Genomic DNA, 25008 nt, shown 5'->3' with positions numbered 1-25008 from the left:
TACTGTATGCCTGATCCACCACTCCTACAGGTGGCGGCTTGTGTGGGAAAACTGTCTGGGACAAAATTGGTATAAACGGCAATTAATTTCAGATGAACTAAGATGATAACAATTCTTATTTGTTTTAGTGCCAGTAGGCGATTGGAGCTGCTTTGTATATCCTTAGGTCCTTGGTGTTCTTGGCAATGTCATTAGGTCTGGTCAGGTTAGTCCAGGTGAGGACTGGGGAGGAAAGGGAGTTTCTAGTCTCTAAGCAGAAGGCTAAACTGTTTGGATATGCACTGCTGCCTGGGGTTTAGGCAGACCAGAGTCTCCAAAATGTACCAAGAGTTTATTAAAACCCCTTTTGAAAAAGTATTAAAGCTCATTTTTTATATACACTTTTTATTTAGATTATTTTTACGTGTTTAAAACCTTTTTAATAGACTTTTGTGGTTGAAAAGGAATGACTGTAAGTGGTTCAATGATGTGTGATACAGGCAGGTAGCATATCGAAAGCTATGTGCGAGCAGGGGACTGGTGTACAAAGGTCTTGAACAAACCTAATTTAACTTGGGAATGATGTGATGGAGTTCCTGTTGCTATGTTCGTGTGTGTGCTTGTTCAAAATATATGCAGTACCAGTCAGAAGTTTGGACACACCTACTCATTCAAGCGTTTTCTTTATTTGTAATAGTTTCCACATTGTAGAATAATAGTGAAGACATCAAAACTATGAAATAACACATGGAATCATGCAGGCACCAAAAAAGTGTTATACAAATCAAAATATATTTTATATTCTTCAAAGCAGCCAGCCTTTGCCTTGATGACAGCTTTGCACATTCTTGGCATTCTCTCAACCAGCTTCACCTGGAAGGCTTTTCCAACAGTCTTGAAGGATTTCCCACATGCTGAGCACTTGTTGGCTGCTTTTCCTTCACTCTGTGGTCCAACTCATCCCAAAGCATCTCAATTGGGTTGAGGTCTGGTGATGATGGAGTCCAGGTCATCTGATGCAGCACTCCATCACTCTCCTTCTTGGTCAAATAGCCCTTACACAGCCTGGAGGTGTAATGTGTCATTGTCCTGTTAAAAAACAGAGCTGGTTGAGAGAATGCCAAGAGTGTGCAAAGCTTTCATCAAGGTAAAGGGTGTCTACATTGAAGAATCTCAAATATAAAATATTAACACAGCAAAAAAAGAAATGTCCTTTTTTTTCAGGACCCTGTCTTTCAAAGATAATTCGTAAAAATCCAAATAACTTTACAGATCTTCATTGTAAAGGGTTTAAACACATGCACCTGTGGAACGGTCGTTAAGACACTAACAGCTTACAGATGGTAGACAATGAAGGTCACAGTTATGAAAACTTAGGACACTAAAGAGGCCTTTTACTGACTCTGAAAAACACCAAAAGAAAGATGCCCAGGGTCCCTGCTCATTCATTTGCATGAATGTGCCTTAGGCATGCTGCAAGGAGGCATGAGGACTGCAGATGTGGCCAGGGCATTAAATTGCAATGTCCGTACTGTGAGACGCCTAAGACAGCACCACAGGGAGACAGGATGAACAGCTGATCATCCTCACAGTGGCAGACCACGTGTAACAACACCTGCACAGGATCGGTACAGCCGAACATCACACCTGCGGGACCGGTACAGGATGGCAACAACAGCTGCCCGAGTTACACCAGGAACGCACAATCCCTCCATCAGGACTGAGGGCTTGTAGGCCTGTTGTAAGGCAGGTCCTCACCAGACATCACCAGCAACAACATCGCCTATGGGCACAAACCCACTGTCGCTGGACCAGACAGGACTGGCAAAAAGTGCTCTTCTCTGACGAGTCACGTTTTTGTCTCACCAGGGGTGATGGTCGGATACGCGTTTTATCGTCGAAGGAACAAGCGTTACACCGAGGCCTGTACTCTGGAGCGGGATCGAGGTGGAGGATCCGTTATGGTCTGGGGCGGTGTGTCACAGCATCATCGGACTGTGCCTGCAATGACAACAAGCTATCTCAACGCTGTGCATTACAGGGAAGACATCCTCCTCCCTCATGTGGTATCCTTCCTGCAGGTTCATCCTGACATGACCCTCCAGCATGACAATGCCACCAGCCATACTGCTCATTTTGTGCGTGATTTCCTGCAAGACAGGAATGTCAGTGTTCTGCCATGGCCAGCAAAGAGCCCGGATCTCAATCACATTGAGCACGTCTGGGACCTGTTGGATCGGAGGGTGAGGACTAGGGCCATTCTCCCCAGAAATGTCTGGGAACTTGCAGTTGCCTTGTTGGAAGAGTGGGGTAACATCTCACAGCAAGAACTGGCAAATGTGCAGCAGTCCATGAGGAGGAGATGCACTGCAGTAATTAATGCAGCTGGTGGCCACACCAGATACTGACTGTTACTTTTGATTTTTACCCCCCCGTGTGTATGGTCACATACACGCGGTTAGCAGATGCGAAATGCTTGTGCTTCTAGTTCTGACTGTGCAGTAATATCTAACAATTCCACAACTACCTTATACACACAAGTGTAAAGGAATGAATATGTATATATGGATGAGCGATGGCTGTGCGGCGTAGGCAAGATGCAGTAGGTGGCATAGAGTACAGTATATACATATGAGATGGGTATGTAAATATTATATAAAGTGTCATTGTTTAAAGTGACTAGAGATTTGAGTCTGTTGGCAGCAGCCACTCAATGTTAGTGATGGCTGTTTACCAGTCTGATGGCCGCGAGATAGAAGCTGTTTTTCAGTCTCTCGGTCCCATCTTGGATGCACCTGTACTGACCTCGCCTTCTGGATGATAGCGGGGTGAACATGCAGTGCCTCGGGTGGTTGTTGTCCTTGATTTATCTTTTTGGCCTTCCTGTGACATCGGGTGGTGTTGGTGTCCTGGAGGGCAAGTAGTTTGCCCCCGGTGATGCTTTGTGCAGACCTCACTACCCTCTGGAGAGCCTTATGGTTGTGGGTGGAACTGTTGCGATACCAGGCGGTGATACAGCCCGACAGGATGCTCTCAATTGTGCATCTGTAGAACCACCAGCTTTCATATGTTCTCAAGTTTGAGGGTTTTAAGTGTTAAGCCAAATTTCTTTAGCTTCCTGAGGTTGTTGAGGCGCTGTTGCGCCGCCTTCACCACGCTGTCGGTGTGGAGGACCATTTCAGTTTGTCCGTGATGTGTACGCCGAGAAACTTAACTTTCCACCTTCTCCACTACTGTCCAGTCGATGTGGATGGGGGGGTGCTCCCTTTGCTGTTTCCTGAAGTCCACTATCATCTCTTTTGTTTTGTTGATGTTGAGTGTGAGGTTATTTTCCTGACACCACACTACGAGGGCCCTCACCTCCTCCCTGGAGGCCTTCTCGTCGTTGTTGGTAATCAAGCCTACTACTGTAGCATCGTCTGCTAACTTGATAATTGAGTTTGAGGTGTGCATGGCCAACGCGGTCATGGGTGAACAGGGAGTACAGGAGAGGGCTGAGAAGGCACCCTTCTCCACCAGTGGGGTGGAGATGTTGTTTCCTACCCTCGAAGTCCAGGACCCAGTTGCACAGGGCGGAACTTGTCTGTGGAACTTGTTCAGTTTGTTTCCATTGTTGAATCTTATGTTCATACAAATATTTACACATGTTAAGTTTGCTGAAAATGAAATGCAGTTGACAGGACGTTTTTCTTTTTTTTGTTGAGTTTATTTGGATTTAACTTTTTTTTGGTTACTACATGATTCCATATGTGATTTTTCATACTTTTGATGTCTTCACTATTATTCTACAATTTTAGAATATAGTAAAAATAAAGAAAAACAATATGAGTAGGTGTGTCAACTTTTGACTGGTACTGTACACACACACACACACACACACACACCCCTATCCTCTGCTGGTGAGAATCTGATCCTGTGTGTGACAGCGGTGGGGTTTTACTCCCTGGGAGGCAGGGTTAGGAGCGCGGGAAACTAGGGCAGTGTGTGTCCACAGATCTCATGTCACCCAATCTCCCTCCTCCCCCTGCCTCCCTCTCTAGTGTGTCGTGCTCGACTAGCAGACTGACCCAGCACCCCCACCCCTTCTCGACAGCCAAGCTGGATTTAGGGTGTATTTAAAGCACATGTACCGGCCGGGAAACAAACAACTACAGACATTTTCCACTCGTGATGTATTTGCACTGCAGGGCAGTCTCCATTTTTAGCCGTAGGAATTTAGCTTGAGCTTATTTAGTGAAGAGGGAAGTCAGAATTAGTTTTTTTGGATGGGGGAGATTGAGTTTATTTCCAGCTTAAATATTGCATGTTTGCTGGACCGAAATACTGGTTAAAATGTTTGAATTACTTGAATTACTTTTGAAGTTATAAGTATGTGACACAGGCCAAAATGTGTGTAGTTGCTTCATGTTTCCAGTGCTACAACACACCCACATTCTCTGGTCTTCCCTTTTATTCATCAGTTTACTGTAAGTGGCTCCTTCTCAGTACTCATATCTATGGATGTCAGACTGAGACCAGGGTTTCCTGATAGACGAGCTGAGTACACACACTAGCCTATTGCGGGCCTCTCTTCTTGGTAACAGTTGAGTTGTAGAAGTCGTGCTGAGTCACGCAGTTTTCTTCCCTAATTGTTATTGGTTGAGCTCCAATAGTGGTGGGTTGGGGGAGAGCGAGGGAGGGGTGAGAAGAAAAGGAGATGGATGGGTGTTTAAAAGTGCAGCGTGTGATCGCTGTCGTTCAGACATGGACAGTACGGTGCAGGACAGACACGATTCCAGACTGCAGGCGCCTCTCTCCCCGCATGCTCCTTCCTGATCCCCTCTCTTCAACCTTTTTTGTTATTTAGGCTAGGGGCAGCATAGCGGCAGTATAGTCTGCTAATGTGACCAATGAGGACCAGACCAGAGAGGTTGAATAAGAGGATTTGGGCAAAGGATTACTTTTCATTTGATTCATCTTTGGGCAGTGATTCTGGCAGCCCTGTGTGTCTGTCACCTTTTGTTGAACAACATGGCCTCCTGGGTAGGAGTTCTGATCTAGGATCAGTTTAGCCTTTTGGATCATAATGAATGACTTATTTTAGTCAGAAGGGACTTGATCCTAGATCAGCACTCCTACTAGGATACACTTTATGAATACAGACTCTTGTCTTCAGGCCGGGTGTCTTATCAGAGCATGTCTCTTGTTTTGCACTGAGGTTAGTGTCACTGTGAGGCTACTTCTCGCCAACAGCCACTCTGCTGAGAAGTCAAGTCACACTTCTGTTTAATTTCTTCCTCCTTTCATAGAAGTGACTGAGAGTGAGTAAGCTAGCGAGACCAAACCGAACGAGGAACTTGAATATAACGCTGCCTGCCTGCATCACGTGTTAGTGGGATTCTTGTGGTATCTAAACCAACACTGGTGTGTAATGTTTCAAAGATTCTGCTGCTTGCAAGCATTACTTCCGTATGCTTCTTGGTTTGATGTTTTTCTCAATACTTTATCCTACAGTAGTTTGTTGTCCTATGTGTTACGCTATATTTTTAGATTTTACGACTGTCTAACGTGGGATGTGTTTCTCTATCTGACCTAATTGCTGCTGTCGTGTGTGAGGGAGAGAGAGCGGCTTTGTACTCTCTGCTGCGCCATGGCTGGGACTCTTAAACGCTAACGTGCTCAGCACTGGGGCTCCTCCCTCTTCTTTCATCCCTCCCTCCATCCTGCCTCACTCTGCTCACAGGGCCACATGAGCAGAGAGCACATGGCTAGCCAGAGCTATATGATGTCACCCCGTGATGGGCCCTCCTCTTCGCCCCGCCCACAGCTACAGCTCAGTGCTAGAGCTAGCTAGCTCCTCTCCTGGAACTGCCTGGGAGGGAGGCTTAGCCACTAACTGAAGGGAAAGAGGGAGGGTGAAAAGGGAGAGAGGGGACACGCGTAAACACCAGGCTCGTTTTAACCAGCCTATTAGATTTCACTGGCGGCAGAACGACTCTGACGGAACCTGTTTGGGATGCAGAAGAACTGTGTGTTGGAGGGCAAATGTGCTTTTCCATGTGGTGGGGAAGCTGCTCATGTCTGCTACAAATCATATATTATAAATGTAATACAAAGTCATTGATTTAGCAAATATGTTTTTAAGAGTAGCACATGTTTTGAGTTTGTCACAGGCAAAGATTTTAACCTAGTTACAATCCAAGTCTTTGACTCAACGATTTCAGTTGACATTTTTCTAATTCATTCAGTCTAAAGGAGAAATGACTGTTCTATTTAGAGGAAATCACAGGATTTGAAGTGTTCGTGTTTTATTTGTAAGGATTTACGTCATCAAAAGAAGTCTCTATAATACTGAAGTGGGTCACCTAGTTGGTCATTTCTGATTCTGAAAGACACGTCCTTTTAAAGCGGCACCAGATCCCATCACATATTATTGGGACGGTCAGACAGTGTGTTTTGGGGATTGTGTTTTTGGCTCAGCCCCCCCCCGTGAGGGTGTGAGCTTTGACCCAAGCTGGAATAGTGAACTATTACTTCCACTGGTCTGTCCTCATTGAGGTTTGTTTGTTCCTTGGTCAGCTCCTATTCCTTCTGTAAGTGGTTTAACACAGAGGGGAATTAACCCTGGCTGAACATTAATGCTATTTACTAGGACCTGGAGGAGCCTGGGAATGAACTCGGGGCACTTTGGAAATTCTTTGTTGGTGTTGATTTAGACTCCAATGAGGCTACTTGTTGAGGTAATGTAGGCAGGTACTCAAGGCAGACTTAGGTGTGCGTCCCAAATGACACCTTATTCCCTATATAGTACACTACTTTTGACCAGAGCTACTATGGGACCTGGTCAAAAGTAGTCCTGTGTGGCTCAGTTGGTAGCAAGGTGCTTGCAACGCCAAGGGTCGCGGGTTCGATTTCCCCCTGGGGTCACCCATACGAAAATGTATGCACACATGACTAAGTCACTTTGGATAAAAGCGTCTTCTAAATGGCATATTCTATTCGTGCACTATATAGGGAATAGAGGGCCATTTGGGATTGAGCATTCAGTATCTTCTGTTTGAAGCATTGTTATTGCAGTGTTAAAACCACATCTTGGTCAGGTCTGAGCCATCAATTTTCAAGAGCAACAGAATTGTTCTGCTCTTTTCAGTTTTACGAATAGGTACTGTTCCTTTACCCAAGCTGTCACAGCAATCGTACATGTTGTGTCATTTCCTCCAGCTCTGTCTGTATAAAGTACATTTTGACTCACAGGTTGCATATAACGGATGTTATAGAGAAGTGTGTTTCCAGTTCAGTTCCACACAGCCGGTAATTACCACTCCATCCCCTGCCAACCGCTGAGGAGGTGAGAAGAGGGCACAGTTGCTGTCTGTAATGTTTGTATTGTTCATGGTGCTCTCATTCTAGCAAAGATTGATAAGGATTTTGATAGTGTCCTTTCGTCCTCAGCAACTCTTCCTCATAGTGACTGACAACACTGTAGCAAGGTCTGGAACACTACGACTGTATAACTCATTACATGGCAAGAACTCTCAAATTAGGCCACTTACCACCCAGTTTGAACACAGATGCACGCACACACACCCGAAAGTAGGTATTTTCCACTAAAAAGCGACTCCTTTGTTGTTTTTGCCTAGAGCCACTTGAAGTTTTCTATTCCAACTTGGGATCTAGAGAGAAGACCAACACACAGGTTTACGGTTACTGATGATCACAATAAACGCTAGTGAAAAGACCGTTGTCCCCCAGGCTAATTACCAAGCACCGTGCACTGAAGGAGTAGTTTGTTGTTTGCAATGTGGTTGGCTGCCTGCTGCTCACGCTATCTGGCTTAGGCTAGCCTAGCGCAATCTGTCTCCACTGTGCTGCAAAAGTGATTCAGTGAGTACAGCCTGGCTGCTCCCTCCTCCCCCGCTACTCTCCCTCCCCCTCGGTCTCCTCTCTCTGCGGGGCCATGTGCTCAGCACCCGCATTGCATGTCATGCCGCCTGAGCTGTGTTTATACACACACACACACACACACACGGCACAGTGAAACCTGCTCTACTTTCTTTCACAAAAACAGATCTAAACGAGGCCCCACTACTCCTCGAAGGAAAGGCGGGGGGAAGGGAGGGAGTCATGTTTGTCACGTGCGAATGAAACAAAAGCTAATTGTAACCTCATCTCCCTTTCTCCCCCTCTTCCTTCGTCGTAGTGTGGACTGCCTTGTCGTAGCTGCAGAGCTCCTTTTCAGTGTTTCTAAGGATGGTAGGGACTTAGTGCTTTCGGAAAGTATTCAGACCCCTTCTCTCTCACACACAGTACCAGTCAAAAGTTTGGACACCTACTCATTCCAGGGTTTTTCTTTGTTTTGTCTATTTCCTACATTGTTCTACAACTATGAAATAACACATATGGAATCATGTAGTGACCAAAAATGGGTTAAACAAACAAATAACAATATATTTTAGATTTTTCAAAGTTGCCACCCTCTGTCTTGATGATAGCGTTGCATACACTTGGCATTGTCTCAATCAGCTTCACCTGGAATGCGTTTCCAACAGTCACCAGCAAAGCAACCACACACCATCATACCACCTCTTCCATGCTTCACGGTGGGAAACACACATGCAGAGATCATCCATTCACCTACTCTGTGTCTCAAAGACATTTTTTTGGAACCAAAAATCTCAAATTTGGACTCCTCATACCAAAGGACAGATTTCCACCGGTCTAATGTCCTTTGCTCGTGTTTCTTGGCCCAAGTAAGCCTTCCACATGCTGAGGACTTGTTGGCTGCTTTTCCTTCAGTCTGTGGCCCAACTCATCCCAAACCATCTCAATTGGTTTGAGTTTGGTTGATTTTGGAGGCCAGGTCATATGATCTTTCTTGGTCAAATAGCCCTTACACAGCCTGGAGGTTTGTTGGGTCATTGTCCTGTTGAAGGGTACCCAAAAAATTCTGCAGCATTGAAGGTCCCCAAGAACACACTGGCCTCCATTATTCTTAAATGGAAGAAGTTAACCAAGACTCTTCCTAGAGCCCCCCTGTCAAACTGAGCAATCGGGGGAGAAGGGCCTTGGTAAGGTTTGTGAACAAGAACCTGATGGTCTCTCTGACAGAGCTCCAGAATTCCTATGTGGAGATGGGAGAACCTTCTAGAAGGACAACTATCTCTGCAGCACTCCACCAATCAGGTCAGACGTAAAAGGCACATGACAACCTGCTTGGAGTTTTCCAAAAGGCACCTAAAGGACTCTAACCACGAGAGACAAGATGCTCTTGTCTGATTTAACTTTTTGGCCTGAATACCAAACGTCATGTCTGGAGGAAACCAGGCACCGCTCATCACCTGGCCAATACCAATGTTTTTCAGTGGGAGGGACTGGGAGACTAGTCCGGATTGAGGGGAAAGCTGAACGGAGCAAAGTACAGAGATACTTGATTAAAATCTGCTCCAGAGCCATGGTTCACCTTCCAACAGGACAACGGCCCTAAGCACACAGCCAAGACAGCGCAGGAATGACTTCAGGACAAGTCTCAATGTACTTGAGTGGCCCAGCCAGAGCCTGGACTTGAACCCGATCAAACATCTCTGGGGAGACCTGACAATAGCTGTGCAGCAACGCTTCCCATCCAACCAGACAGAGCTTGAGAGGATCTGCAGAGAAGAATGGGAGAAACTCCCCAAATTAAGGTGTGCCAAGCTTGTAGCGTCATATCGAAACAGACTCTAGGCTGTAATCGCTGCCAAAGGTGCTTCAATAGAGTACTGAGTAAAGGGTCTGAGTACTTATGTAAATGTGATATTTCATTTTTTTTATACACTTGCAAAAATGTCGACTCCAGTTTTTTTTTTTTTTTTCTTTATGGTGTATTGTGTGTAGATTGAGGGGGGAAAACATCTATTTAATCAATTTTAGAATAAGGCTGTAAAGTAACAAAATTTGGAAAAAGTCTAAGTGGTCTGAATATTTTCCGAATGCACTGTAGTAGTATGTGGATCAGTACAGGCTGATGCTGAAGAGGTGCGTCATGCTTTCTCTGGTTTCTTGTCATGTGTTCTGTAGTATCCATCTGCTGTTCTTGGCCTGTTTCAGGTACACTGTTCTTAGCTTGTCTCACCCTAGCTGTTGCTGTGTGTTCTCTGTTCTTGAATGGGGGCTGGGGCAGATATCCTTGCTTGTGTCGACTACGGTTCTAGGTGGTAGTGGTACAGCTTGCCTTGCAGAGTGTTTTGATTTTCTCCAAGGACAGTATTGAACAGCCAAGTGCATACGAATGGCAACTACAGCTAGTATAGCAAGCAGATGGAGGTGTATTAATGGCTAGAAGCAGCTAGCTACTAGATTGTGTAGTGACAGGGGTTGGGCCATAGTGGGTGTTGGTGTTTGTAGAGCAGTGAGTAGTACATACAGCATCTTTCTCGCGGGTGCTCACTGTCTCTGTCTGTATGAGTCATAGCACTAGGCCCAGAATTCCACCGTGTTCATGAGCATGCTTGCAAAAGACATGCCCCCACACTCGCATTCACATATGACTGTCTCCGTGTTACAGCGTTGGCTTTATGACTGCGTTCTACAACCGTTTTTTTTTTACCTTGTTATAGCATTGTTTATTTGGTCGCTGATGTATGTTTCTGATGCCTTTTTAATATTCTACCACTGTACAACTGACGCACTGGGACAATGTGCTGCTTATCACCTGACATGTTGCCATGGAAACAATGGCGGTTTTCAGCTGTTGCCGTGACAACGAAACGAGGGGGGCGGTCTGATTGGAGTAGAGTGCTGTCATTATTCATATAGTTATGTTGGTGGTGAAGACCACCCAGACTGGCTGGGGTCTGTCTAGGACCATAGGTGACTCACCACCAGCCAGTCAGGGGAGTCTGCAGCAGTACTCCTTCTACTGGACTGATAGAGCCTATAACAACGCCAGACTACCCTCTAACTCTACATTTAAATCAAGACCGAATGAAAGATCTGTTCTTCTTTAGCTTTAGTCTGCACAACAGTCTCATCTCATTATATATACACATACACACACACACACACACACACATCTCCTTTCTGCCTTCCAAGGTAAGGAGCAGTTCACACATGTAGATTTAGACAGGTCATAGGGTTTGGGTTGTGTTTGTGTGAGGGGCCTGGGTTTGTGTGAGTGACAGCACAGCAGAGCATCTTATCTGATCCTGGTTGAAGGTATACTGGTATACTTCCATACTGAAAAGCAATTGTACAAATGTATGTGTACCTAGTCTCTCATACACAGCTACATTATGCACAGATACAGGAAGTCCAGGTCTGTGAGCACACAGCTTTATGGCTCTGAGTCAGATGAGTCCAGCCTTGTTAGCCTTGTCGTGATTCTAGTCTTCTTAGTTTCGTCCTGATTGGCTAGTCGTGATTCCATGGTCTTCTGAAGCTAGTCGATTGGGCAATACCCACTGGAGGAGGGGGAATGAAACTCAATGTCTTTGTCTCTCATAAAGTCCATGTAAAGGTTTCCCGTCCTGGCAGACTTCATCATGGTGTTCTTCCTAGTTGTTTTCTGTCTCCCAGGCAGACTGACAGTATAATCTCTCTGTCCCGGCTGCTCTCCCTCCGTACAGACCTGCCCCGCCCACTACAGCCTGTTTTGTCAGTCCTTTGTCAGCTGACCAGGAAATGATAAACTGGGTCAGAGAGCCACTGCCCAGCACCTCCCTCTTTCTGTACTCCTTCCCTCTATCCAGGTCTCTCTGTGTCTGTTCTTCCTTTCACACAGTCATGCTGCCTGCCCGGTCATGGTGTAGGTTAATGTCTGTTGCTTCTGCTCGTCCAGTCAAAGGAAGCAACAGACATGGAAATGGCTCTCCCAAGACGTTATTTTAGACTGCTGTCAGTCCTATGAAATGGTCTTGATTTAATGCTTCCAGAGTAGTAAATGAGTGTCCATGTGGTTTAGAAAGAACATTTTGTGGGGACTAGCAAGGCGAGCAAAGAGGATAATGGGAGGGGCCCACATAAGGAGGCATACCCAAGCAGTCTCTAAGAGGATGTTGATGCTTGCGTCCAACAGTAGTACTACACTCCGAGAGTACTAGTTAGTGTTCCCAGAGGGGATTGTCCTTTGCTCCTCTGGAATCCTGCTCAGCCTACCGTGGAAGTGAAGTAGAGGCAGCAATGACCTTCTGAAGAAACATTATCTATCGGCTGTTGTAAACACTCAGGATGTGGCCGTGGTGTCGTTTTGACAGTAATATAACATTTGACATGTTTCTGTCCAGGGAGAGAGAAGGATCTCTTGGTCAGTGTGTGTGTGTGTGTGTGTATGTTGAGACAGCGACAGGGCTATACATTTACATTTACATTTAAGTCTGCTAAATGACTTAAATGTAAATGTAAATGTAAATGTATAGCCCTGTCGCTGTCTCAACATTGACAGATGAAGTAGAGACCATGGGGTCAGGAAATGGTGTTGGTGTTATTGTTGGTTGTGTGATGTACTGTCACAGACAAGGAAGTGACCAGCATAATGAATACACTAAGGGATTAGAAGAGAAATGTTTTGTGCATGTGGTCCCGCGGCTGTTGCTAAAACAACACACGTCTGGATAGCAGCTTTTACTTTACATGAACGCAAATGGGGAGGTTTATGACATTGGTAAGTATGATTTTAATTATGACCAAGGAAAACTCAATGTACACATTGAGGACCAATGACACCTGGAATAGAATCCAGCCAATATATATATATTTAACTAGGCAAGTCCGTTAAAGAACAAAATCTTATTTACAATGACAGCCTATTACTGGTTCTATTGAAGAACTTGTGTGAAACTTCAGTTCAAAGTTTTATTATAATCAAATTGCAGAATGCAGGCTCTCTCTGAAATATAATTGATTGCCCCATTTATAAATGGGTGTATTCAAACTGTACTGAGCACTTTTCTCTCTCCCTCTGTGTCTTACAGACGTTGAAGCGCAAGGAGAAGGAGTACGAGCATGAGATGGAGAGACTGGCGCGGGAGAAAATCGCTACTCAGCAGCGATTGGCTGAGCTGAAGAACGAGCTGAGCCAATGGATGAATGTCATGGAGATAGACCGTGTTCTCAGACAGACGGTTCAACCAGAAGACGACCAGGCTTCTACCTCTACTGCCTCAGGTACGCTCAATCAATCGGTTTAACCAAGCAATCAAATTAATTAAGAAAACCGTTTTGCTTATAAATAGATCTATGGACACACAGATCAAAATAGTTTGCATTGAAAGAGAACCCTGATTCTCACCGACACAGGAGTAGGTCTCTTTTGCCTGTGTGGAGCAGGATGTGAATTCTGACACCACTTGAAGCTGGGATGTCCCTAGTATTTAATTTGCTCTTCCGACTGTCCAGAAACTCCTTGCTGAACCCTACATCACAGCCACTAACAACGCATATGCCTGGAATCCTTACATCATAGTGCAGCAGGAGAGAGGGGGTTTGTCGCAGTAGCGATCCGAGATCGATTTAGAGCCAGTAATCAAAAATAATTTTAAACAAATAGATTTCAAACAATTTTTGTCATATATGGACACGATTTTAATATGAGATGAAAGGCGAGTTCAGGAAGCCAAACTAGAGCTCTGTGAAGTTCACAGCGATGGGGGCAGACGTTTTGCTCGAGACCGTTAGAAAATATGTATTTTACAGTTAAGGTGAAATCTTATAGTTTTTATAATTAGAATATACTATTTGTAGAAAGCATAAGTCATTTCAAGCCTTATTCAAACTTTTTTTTTTGTTGAAATAGGAAATAAACCCAGCAACAACAAAAAAGATAATTTGTGAAAATCCAAATAACGTCACAGATCTTTATTGTAAAGGGTTTGTTTCCCATGCTTGTTCAATGAACCATAAACAATTAATGGACATATGGAACGGTCGTTAAGACACTAACAGCTTACAGACGGTAGGCAATTAAGGTCACGGTTATGGAAACTTAGGACACTAAAGAGGCCTTTCTACTGACTCTGAAAAACACCAAAAGAAAGATTTCCAGGGTCCCTGCTCATCTGCGTGAATGTGCCTTAGGCATGCTGCAAGGAGGCATGAGGACTGCAGATGTGGCCAGGGCAATAAATTGCCCTATAAATAAAATAAATAAATAAAATGCCTAAGACTGAGCTACAGGGAGGACAGCTGATCGTCCTCGCAGTGGCAGACCACGTGTAACAACACCTGTACAGGATCGGTACAGCCGAACATCACACATTTACATTTACATTTAAGTCATTTAGCAGACGCTCTTATCCAGAGCGACTTACAAATTGGTGCGTTCACCTTATGACATCCACACCTGCGGGATAGGTATAGCATGGTAACAACAACTGACCGAGTTACACCAGGAACGCACAATCCCTCCATCAGTGCTCAGACTTGTAGGCCTGTTGTAAAGGCAGGTCCTCACCAGACATCACCGGCAACAACATCGCCTATGGGCACAAACCCACCTTCGCTGGACCAGTCAGGACTGGCAAAAAGTGCTCTTCACTGACAAGTCGCAGTTTTATCTGATGGTCGGATTCGTGTTTATCATCAAAGGAATGAGCTTTACACTTGAAGCGGGATCGAGGTGGAGGGTCCGTCATGGTCTGGGGCAGTGCGTCACAGCATCATCGGACTGAGCTTGTCATTGCAGGCAATCTAAACGCTATGCGTTACAGGGAAGACCTCCTCCCTCAAATGGTACCCTTCCTGCAGGCTCATCCTGACATGACCCTCCAGCGTGACAATGCCACCACGCACAGAATGAACTGTATGGCTGATTTCTTGCAAGACAGGAATGTCAGTGTTCTGCCATGGCCAGTGAAGAGCCCGGATTTCAATCCCATGTGAGCACGTCTGGGACCTGTTGGATCGGAGGGTGAGGACTAGGGCCATTCCCCCCAGAAATGTCCGGGAACTTGCAGGTGCCTTGGTGGAAGAGTGGGGTAACATGTCACAGCAAGAACTGGCAAATGTGTTGCAGTCCATGAGGAGGAGATGCACTGCAGCACTTAATGCAGCTGGTGGCCACCAGATACTAACTGTTACTTTTGATTTTGACCCCCCCTTTGTTCAGGGACACATTATTCCATTTCTGTTAGTCACATGTCTGTGGAACATGTTCAGTTTGTCTGTTGAATCTTGTTATGTTCATACAAAATGTGTAAATATAAGTTTGCTGAAAATATACTCAGTTGACAGTGAGAGGATTTATCTTTTATTTTCATATTTGTACTTAAACTTCTTCAAAAGTGATTATACCTCAGCAATTTATAAAAACAATGACCAGAAAGGTGAGATTTGAACCTTTCTTGGAGTATGCAGCATTACTAGTTATTGTTTATGGCCCTCTCCTGATAAATAATTACCTTTTGGGGATTATGTAGATCACATTTAACTGGTTTAAGATATAAGGGGGATCATAGCTATATAGTTGTATATTGGACCCTATAATTATAATTATAATCATTATAAAATTGTATACCATTTGAGGTTCTTGACAATTGCAATTAATTACTTGGGAAAAGTCCTTGAATTTGACTTTCCGGTGTCTGTATAAACCCTGTTTTAAAGGTTGTATAGTCCTAAACCTAGGTTGTTGTATAGTCCTAAACCTAGGTTGTTGTATAGGTGGAGTTATGGGCCAATTTGCACATATTCACTTTCATTCCTAAGTACACATGTAGAACTTCATGAAAATCCTTGTTATTTTTGTTTCAAACCATTTTGAAATGTTGATCCCAATGTCACACTATTTATAGAAAGACCAAACGACACTAGTTCCTACACAGTGTTTTAAGAATGTACAAAGCGATCATATCTGTGACGTTATCAAGCGTGAAGTTAATGTGTTCTTTCTGTCTGTCACACAGAGGGTGAAGACATCATGGATGACGACATGGATGAGGAGAATGTTCCGGCAGCCTTACCCACCGTGCCTCAACAAGCCATGCAACCCGAGTTGTACAAGACTGTGACCACCACTCCCATAACCCCCACCACCTCCATCCTCACCCAACACATCTCCAGCCAACACAAGGCCCAAACGTACCCCCACCCGCTGTCACCCCTGGCTGTCTCAGCTACATTCTCCACCCCAGCATCCAACATCACCACCACCCCTATCCAGGCACTCCTATCGCCTCACACACACATCGTAACCTCCCCTAGCACCCTCTTCCCGGCTCACACACACATGGTGACTGCCCACGCTCATACTCACATGGTAAAGGCCCCCAGCCTCCAGCCCACAGTCATTGCCCACGCCTCGGCTTCCCACGCCTCTGTCATCCAGGCCGTCAACCACGTCATCCAGGCTTCATCTGGAGGAGCCAAGCACATCACCCATCTAGCTCCCTCCTCCTCAGCCCCCATGCAGCTGGCCCCAGGGCACCACCACCAGCCCATCGGAGACATCCCCATCCACCCTGTTACCCACCTGGGCCAGCACCATCTACCCACCATCTACCCCCAGTCCGTGGCTGTCACCCAGCCAGCCATGGTGGGCCACATCACCCATACTCTCGCCCAGGTCAATGGTACTGCCCCCAGCCAGGGCGCAACCACCATCATGGGAAAGCAGACGGCAGTTGGTGCCCAGGTGGTGACACATCACCAACAGCTGCTGAACCCTGTAACTATGGTGACCTTGCCTTCATTCCCCGTTAGCACTCTGAAGCTAGCCTGATCTCTGAACCAGGCCAGAGCCATCCTGAAGCTAGCCTGAGAACCAAGCTACATGAACAGGCCACACCCACCCTGAAGTGGTCAGAGTCAGGCTGAAGTCGGAGACAGACCTCCAGCTCTGGAGAACATCGGCCTCAGAGCAGACCAGCCGGACAGGAACCAGCCCAGACTCCGAGCCCAGGGCGACTGAAGCAGGCCCAGAGTGAGGCTGGCACCAGGACTACTGTACTGACAAACAAATGTAAAAGCCTTCATACTGGACGCAAGTCCTCATATTCACTGATGATTCTCAAACTGCATTATTAACTAACCTGATGCATTACAGCTGTCAATAAGAAGTAACTCAGAACATTCCAAAAAGAAACTATAAAAATGTACAATTTTTTAAATATATCTTTATAATGGTTATGAGAGGTGAAAGACAGCCAATGTTGTTGTTGGGCAGAGTATGATGTCCAGGATGGTAATGTTGATAGAGTGTGATATTGTATAGGATGCAGTGGAGAGAATCACATGGAGACATTATCTGTCTGGTCCTCCTCTGTGTTCATATCTACAGTAGCTAATAGTGAGAGACATCCAATGTCCAAGGCAGTCAGACCTGCATATTTTCATTCAGGACCGGATTTTATATTTCTGGTACAGGGTCACGTATTCCACAGCCAAGAGTATTTACAAACCACACTGCTAATGACTGTGGTGGTGCCACTATTTGCTATTATGAAAGCACCAAGGTTTTAGATTTAACTGAAGTCTACCACAGAGGCCAGGACCCGTATTCACAAATCACCTGAATAGTTGTGCTGATCTAGGATCTGCCCGTATAATCTCATTCATTATGATTTTAGTCTAAACTGATACTAGATAAGCACTCCTACTCTGAGACGCTGTGTGGATACGGGCCTTGATGTGACCAGAAGGCAAAGCATCCAATTTCAGACCGCTGAATCGGGGTCAGAGAGACTGGCTCTCTGGCTGTGTGATTGGTAGGTGTTGGCACGTCAGCGTCAGCATGGGATGTGTGTGTGTGTGTGTGTGCGCGAACAACTAAGCGCCATAAAGGAGCACATTGAGGACATAATTGCTGGGACCTCCCCTTCCCACTACCCAGGCACATGGCTGTGAAGTGAAACCTAAAACACGGCCTGGCCGTTCTTCTCCCACTGCAGCGCTGTCATATTACTGCATGTTCCACAGGCTTCCCCTGCTGGTGGTAAACCACAACGGCATGTGAAATGGTCATTGAGTGTACTAGTTTGTAATAACATATGTGTGGCCCAAGCAGGAATCAAACCCAAATGCTGGCATTACCAGTTCCACCATGCACATCTGAAGAAGGTGATGTAAGTATAACCGTGAGGACTTTTCACAAAACTGAACAACCACTCAGTTTAGCACAGGAGTAAAACTACAATACTCAAGTGGCTACATATTACCACGATTTATATATATTTTTTACTAATGGCAGAGCAGGAGCCATAGCAGGCACAATCACTGTAAATTGTTCCTGGAGTATCTATGTATGTGTAATAAAGTAGCTATATAGTGAGGCATATCTTGTTTGTGTTGCAGCAGTGATCTTGTTTAAGGCCTTCGGCAGTGTCACGGTAGACCATTGAAGTGAATGTGGCCGTTTGGGGTTAAACGGCATGGTCAGGCAGTCACCTATGCCATTTTATCCTCTTTTTCCACCAACCATATGAATTATCTGGTATATCAATTCTTATCTAGATTCTTGTGTTGGCCGTCCACTGCACTGTTACACGACCTGTGTAGCTGAGATTCAACTTTTAACTTCTATCACTTTGATATGCTACTTAATAACCCCAATTAAAGCAAAACTGGTTTACAACTGTACATAGCACTCGCAAAGACAGCACCTGACTGTGTTCCTCTTCACTTAATCTGAATGGTTTTGTGTCTGTCTTTGGGAGGAAGAATGGACATGGTAGTCATAACATTTAAAAATATATATTTGATCAATCTTTGTGTGGAATGGAACAGTATGTATGTATGTACACATTCAATAATGGTTTTAGTGTATTTTAAAGATTTGCCTGTTTTTGCATGTAGATTGGTGATTTTGGTTCATATGTAGATTTTTATGCCAGCTGTTCTGAGACCATGTACAGTACTGTATACCGCGGGAGAGCTTTCAGAGCCCTTTCCACAACCTTTGTTTTCCCTATGGAGAAAGTGGAAGTTCTATCTTGCCTGTACATTTTGGGCTGCGTTTAGATTTAATTGTCCATTATGTAAAAAGAGAAATCATTTAAATGCATAAGTGGAAAATGCTGAAGATACTTAATAAATCTTATTACATTTATAACTTCTTGCTTTGGGCAATTTATTTGATCTACATTTTTAGGGTGTGTGTAGGTTCGCTTAGCAACACTCTATCGCAATACAAAGTAGGAGTAGTAGAAAATGGCTAGAATGGAGAGACAAGATGTTACTTCCTTTATTGTATTACAATTCATTGCATCCTTTCTCTTCCTCAATGACTTTCTAAAGTGCTGGATTCAATCCGAGCGAGCTTTGTCCACAATGCACTTTTTCAGAGCCCACATTCACGGTAAACGCTGCATATGTTGGCTCAATGGGAAAATGCGTTTATTGGAGCGTTGCCAATCTGCGCTCAGATTGAATCCTGGACAATGTTATTTATTACATAAATGTATTTAGAAAAAGTAGTATGACAACATTCTTATGAAACAATCTTATTTCCTACTTTTGTTCTAGTGTGATTTTGGACTGGGTCTGTAGGTGAATCTCTAAGCTTTTGGTGGATCAGGATAGAACAAGTAAATTGAACAATGTTGCTTACAAAGAGAATGTGAAATAAAAATATTTTATTCTGATTTATTTCAAATAAATTTTCCTGGCACTCATACTAATAATCCAAACAAATGTATATTTTTGTCTCATGACTTGTTCCTTGTGAATGAACTGACATTTGGCACCTGAGGAAAATAAATACTTATGCACAACTATTCATCTTCTTCATGAAAAAATAAAAGTGTTAAGTCAAAATGATTGGAAGGAAACACCTAAATGATAAGTAATTATAATGTCTCTTGCGTTGAGTGCATAATATATCTACTATAATAAAATCATCCACTCATACATATGTACTTCAACATAGAGGGTGCATACTTACTGTCCACAAACATAATCAAGAAAAATATCACCCATGAATGAAGGCCTGCTATATCAGGCACCTCTATAACAGACACTATACCCACAAACAACCTTACTGAAGTGACTCTGTCATTCTCTAGCCCCCTGACCTCTGGCAGAATAAGGGCCTTGTCCTGTCTGCTTGGTCCCCAGGCCAGCATCTCTTGGCTGGCACATAGTTCGCTCAAGGCTTCTATTTTCTCCTCTTGGGTTCATGTTCAGTGAATAAATGTTAAATGGGGAGTTAATGCTGGAACTTGTCCATTTGAGCCAGGATTTAGTCAGATGGCAGGTTTTGCACTGCGGCTTTTAAAAGGCAATGTTCTCTGCGTTCGCAGAGATCCCATCACGGAAACGCTGCATATGTCAGCTTAATCTGAAATTGCCTTTAAAAGTCGCAACGTCTATAATGGGATTGTATCCCAGTCTAACACTCATTTTCACTGCAAAACGTTTTACTACGACCTGAGGACGAACCTGCAAGTCAACAAGATTCCAGCAAACTCTCAAACTATCATTACAGATATCAGAACTGTAAGTAGTGGGTTTCCTTTTTAAGTAAAATACAAGAATGAACAACCCATGGTTGAGCATGCTGGAATTGGGAGAGTGAAGGACATTAGTTAGCCCTATTAACATACATGTAAAAAAACCACCCAACAGTACTTCAGTAACATTTGTTGAAATTAAAAATGGTGAAAAAAGGACTCATTCCATGCTATTCTGTGTAGCAATGCAAATAAAAGCAATAACAAGTGATAGATGCAACTTCGTAACAAACATTTACAAATGTAACATTGTAGTAAAAAAAAGTATCACATTTTATCTGTATGACCATCTATAGTATTGACCTTTAAGAAAAATGCTCTTGGGAAAAAATTGTGCATGACAAAAAAATGTATTTGGGCAGGCCAACCTCCTTCCCAACAGACCTTGTCTAGGGTGGTTAAGACCACACAACTACATTTGTTATGAGATAGACTTTCAAACACCTAGCAGAGGGACAGGACAACACATTCCCTACAGTCTACCCCTTAACCAATGTCAGGGTTAGAGTTCACTAAGGAGAAACATCAATGAACATTGAAGTGTTAGCAATGACCTGGAAGGCAAACAGTTCTCTTGAGAAGACCACAGGTAAACTATGAGTGGAAAGAGGGCAGGCAGGACCCGGCCGTAACCCTGTAAGGACAAGCAGGTGGTTAGGTCGGTGCTGTCCGGCCCGGTGTTGTGCTCCAGCAATGGCACTCGAAAGGAGTGCCTGTTGTTACTGTTAGAGTTTCCACAACAGGTGTGGAGACACAGGACTTCCATGTTGTTGGAAGAGAAGGCAAATTCTCTCCATGCCACGTCCTGTCTGTGAATACCTCATGCCTGGTCCTGGATCAGTCTCTGATAGTGAGGGTTATTGACTAAATGAGGAGTGGTGGCTGTTGGGGTTGGATGAGCTGGAGTTGACAATGTTTGTGGACTAGAGTAGAGTGGTACTAGGGGTGCCCACCCTAGTAGTGGAAAGAGGGGGCCTGCATTTACAGAGGGGCAGGGGTTCTAGTAGTAGCCTGGGTTAATAGGCCTCCTTCTGCGTGTGCATCTGTTCCTGGATCTTTGTGAGCATCTCTTGCATTCGCCGCAACTATGGAGAAAAGAGACAAGAGGCCGCTGTCAGTCAAACACCCGGGACATGAAGCAAAACACAAAAACACAGAATGAAGTAGGGACTGGGGAGATGCTCACAGGCTTTAGGAACCATAACCAAGCGCTATCCAATCACAACAAAGCCAGCTATGTGACAACAGATAAATAGGATTCCCCATACCAGTCTACTCTCACCAGACTATCAGGTTATTAAGTCATATTGATGGATTCCTATGATGCTAAACACTACTTCTGCATTTGCAGAGATCTGACACAGATCTGATTGTCTCAGAACACTACACATGCGGAAGTAGTGATTGTCTACATTTCATGACTGCAATGTAGGTGGCCTGGAACGCAACCATTACTTCTACATGACTGCACCAATAACCAAGCCCTATCCAAATCACAACTAAGCCAGCAGTGCTGACAGACAACCGATCGATACCATTTGCCACCCCAGTCTATTCTGACTTTAGACCATGTGACCTGATGATGATGACGGATGCGTGTGTGTTCAGTCATGTATACAGTTGTAGTCTAATGAGTGAAAGACAGGCTGAAGGTGGCCTGGAACATGACCATTACTTCTACATCACTGCACCAATGACCATATCCAATGACTAACAAGCCAGCGGGAGGACAACTGATTGATACAATTTGCCACCCCATTCTACTCTGTCTGGAGACCATGTGACTGAGGCTGGTGACTGTGTGTGTGTTCAGTCAGGTATACACATTAATTTCTGTAATTGCTACACACAGAGCCTGATAATTCAATACTGTGATATGAAGTACAAGTGTGAAAGATATGGCACTTGCAGAAATACTATTATTTGCCCTTCATAGCATCCCCCCAATCCCACAAACATATCAAAATAGGATGAAATTAAGGTGACAGTTTTGTGTTTCCAACGTTTTAATAATGGGAAGGGTTACATACCAAAAATGAGGAAATAGCAGAAAATAATGTATTATGTTTTTAATGGCTCATGTCATTCAGGGGGAAACCTAGCTTGAGATGCACAAGCTTAACTTTATTTTTGAGAAAATTATGTATTGACATCAATGGAAGATCTGCACCAAAACTCAAGCTGCACAAGTGGGTTTCAGGGTAGGCTTCATGCATCAGATTCAAACCTCAGGTGAGGGTATTTTTGTTAAAGTATTGTTAAGGTTCTTTAAAGTTATCAGCTTTTAATCAGAAAATATATACAGTACCCGTCAAAAGTTTGGACACACCTACTCATTCAAGGGTTTTTCTTTATTGGTACTATTTTCTACATTTTAGAATAATAGTGAAGACATCAAAACTATTAAATAAAACATATGGAATCATGTAGTAACCAAAAAGTATTAAACAAATCAAAATATATGTAATATTTTAGATTCTTCAAAGCAGCCAGCCTTTGCCTTGATGACAGCTTTGCACATTCTTGGCATTTTCTCAACCAGCTTCACCTGGAATGCTTTTCCAACAGTCTTGAAGGAGTTCCCACATATGCTAAGCACTTGTTCGCTGCTTTTCCTTCACTTTGCAGTCCAACTCATCCCAAACCATCTCAATTGGGTTAAGGTCAGGTGATTGTGGAGGACAGGTCATCTGATACAGCACTCCATATGTGTTATTTCATAGTTTTGATGTCTTCACTATTATTCTACAATGTAGAAAATAGTAAAAATAAAAACCCTTGAATGAGTCGGTGTCCAAACTTTTGACTGGTACTGTATATAAATAATATAAATAAATAACTATATGAAATTGGCACGATGGTGCTTTTGGACAGGGACAGACTCAAACAGGGAGAAGAGAACCACACGAGTGCTTCTTTCCATTTACAACACTAGTCTACCCAGGCAGCGTGACATATTATATTCTACTGCCAGACCTGGGTTCAAATAGTATTTGAATATAAAACATTATTTGTACCCAGATCTAATCATCTCTTACAGGTCATGTGCACCTCATGGCTGGGTGCTGTTTTAGGGGTGCTGCTGTAGGGACCAACTGTCACCCCTCACCCTTCCTCAGACCAGAATTACCACACCTGACTGGGGTCCTCAGGGGCACCTGCATGTATTAATGGAATGTATATAAAATATGATTGACAGCCTGGAGGACTCAAGAGGCCTCAGGTTCAGACCCTGGGTCTAGGCCTGGGTCAGAGTGGGGTTCTAGGGGTCGGTCTGAGTGCTCATCGTGACTGTGCTCTTGCTCTGGTTCATGCTCTGAGTGTCGTCGTTGTACCTCTTCATCTTTCTCTCGGATCAGCTTCTCCGTCTCGGTGTCTGTGGTACTTGGTATCACAGGGATGGGGAAGTCTGTGCCGCTCTCCCTGGTCAGTTTACTACGGGAGTAGTGTGGAGAAAGACAATATGGTTGACAGTATGTGGGTGTATATTTTGTTAGAGTTTGTGACTATACAGTACCAGTCAAAAGTTAGAACACCTACTCATTCAAGTGTTTTTCTTTATATTACAGAATAATAGTGAAGACAACAAAACTATGGAATAACACATATGGAATTATGTAGTACCCAAAAAAGCGCTAAACAAATCAAAATATATTTTAGATTCTTCAAAGTAGCCACCCTTTACCTTGACAGCTTTGCACATTCTTGGCATTCTCTCAACCAGCTTCACATGGAATGCTTTTCCAACAGTCTTAAAGGAGATCCTTTAAGTGCTGAGCACTTGTTGGCTGCTTTTCCTTCACTCCGCTTTTAACTCATTCCAAACCATCTCAATTGGGTTGAGGTCGGGTGATTGTGGAGGCCAGGTCATCTGATGCAGCACTACATCACTCTGCTTCTTGGTCAAATAGCCCTTACACAGACTGAAGTTGTGTTGAGTTATTGTTCTGTTTAAAAGCACCAAGCACAAACCAGATGGGATGGCGTATTGCTGCAGAATGTTGTGGTAGCCATGCTGGTCAAGTGTGCCTTGAATTCTAAATAAATCCATCACAGACCGTGTCACCAGCAAAGAACCCCCACACCTCCTCCTCCATGCTTCACGGTGGGAACCACACATGCGGAGATCATCCGTTCACTTACTCTGCGTCTCACAAAGACACGGCGGTTGGAACCAAAAATCTCAAATTTAGACTCATCAGACCAAAGGACAGATTTCCACCGGTCTAATGTCCTTTGCTGGTGTATTTCTTGGCCTAAGCGAGTCTCTCCCTCTTATTGGTGTCCTTTAGTAGTGGTTTATTTGAAGCAATTTGACCATGAAGGCCTGATTCACGGAGTCTCCTCTAAACAGTTGATGTTGCGATGGGTCTGTTACTTGAACTCTGTGAAGAATTTATTTGGGCTGGTAACTCTAACAAACTTATCCTCTGCAGCAGAGGTAACTCTGGGTCTTCCTTTCTTGTGGCGGTCCTCATGAAAGTCAGTTTCATCACAGCGCTTGATGGTTTTTGCGACTGCACTTGAAGAAACTTTCAAAGTTCTTGAAATTTTCCGCACTGACTGAGCTTCAGGTCTTAAAGCCATCATGGACTGTCATTTCTCTTTGCTTATTTGAGCTGTTCTTGCCATA

General features: G+C 44.1%; 2 protein-coding genes and 1 long non-coding RNA gene across 6 annotated transcripts in view; 1 reads left to right on the top strand and 2 right to left on the bottom strand.

Annotated features, from left to right (window-relative positions):
- The window catches only part of LOC115136799 (max-binding protein MNT-like), a 29354-nt gene extending 10378 nt beyond the window's left edge, over positions 1-18976 (top strand). For all 3 annotated transcript variants that reach the window (XM_029672604.2, XM_029672605.2, XM_029672603.2), the window contains 2 exons: positions 12906-13098; positions 15834-18976. In XM_029672604.2, coding sequence (XP_029528464.1) covers positions 12906-13098; positions 15834-16648 — 1008 coding nt within the window. In that variant the 3' untranslated portion in view covers positions 16649-18976. The remainder of the gene's footprint in view (positions 1-12905; positions 13099-15833) is intronic.
- On the bottom strand, positions 646-7873 carry LOC115136802 (uncharacterized). Its single transcript, XR_003864699.2, has 4 exons — positions 7720-7873; positions 7512-7631; positions 7211-7298; positions 646-1068 (listed from the first exon to the last, which is right to left on the bottom strand). It is a non-coding gene; the product is annotated as an uncharacterized LOC115136802 (long non-coding RNA).
- A 504-nt stretch (positions 18977-19480) lies between the features above and the next one.
- The window catches only part of LOC115137772 (septin-5-like), a 28418-nt gene continuing 22890 nt past the window's right edge, over positions 19481-25008 (bottom strand). Inside the window, exons 11-12 of one of the 2 annotated variants that reach the window (XM_065024489.1) lie at positions 23711-23810; positions 19481-21460 (exon numbers count right to left, since the gene is read on the bottom strand). In XM_065024489.1, the coding sequence (XP_064880561.1) occupies positions 21392-21460; positions 23711-23810 (169 nt within the window). In that variant the 3' untranslated portion in view covers positions 19481-21391. Of the gene's footprint in view, positions 21461-21492; positions 23811-25008 lie in introns of those variants that run through there. The other variant, XM_065024488.1, reaches the window with a different exon arrangement.

The sequence above is a fragment of the Oncorhynchus nerka genome, linkage group LG11 (assembly GCF_034236695.1).
Source record: "Oncorhynchus nerka isolate Pitt River linkage group LG11, Oner_Uvic_2.0, whole genome shotgun sequence".
NCBI classification, from domain to species: domain Eukaryota; kingdom Metazoa; phylum Chordata; class Actinopteri; order Salmoniformes; family Salmonidae; genus Oncorhynchus; species Oncorhynchus nerka.
This window is presented reverse-complemented; position numbering and strand designations above follow the sequence as displayed.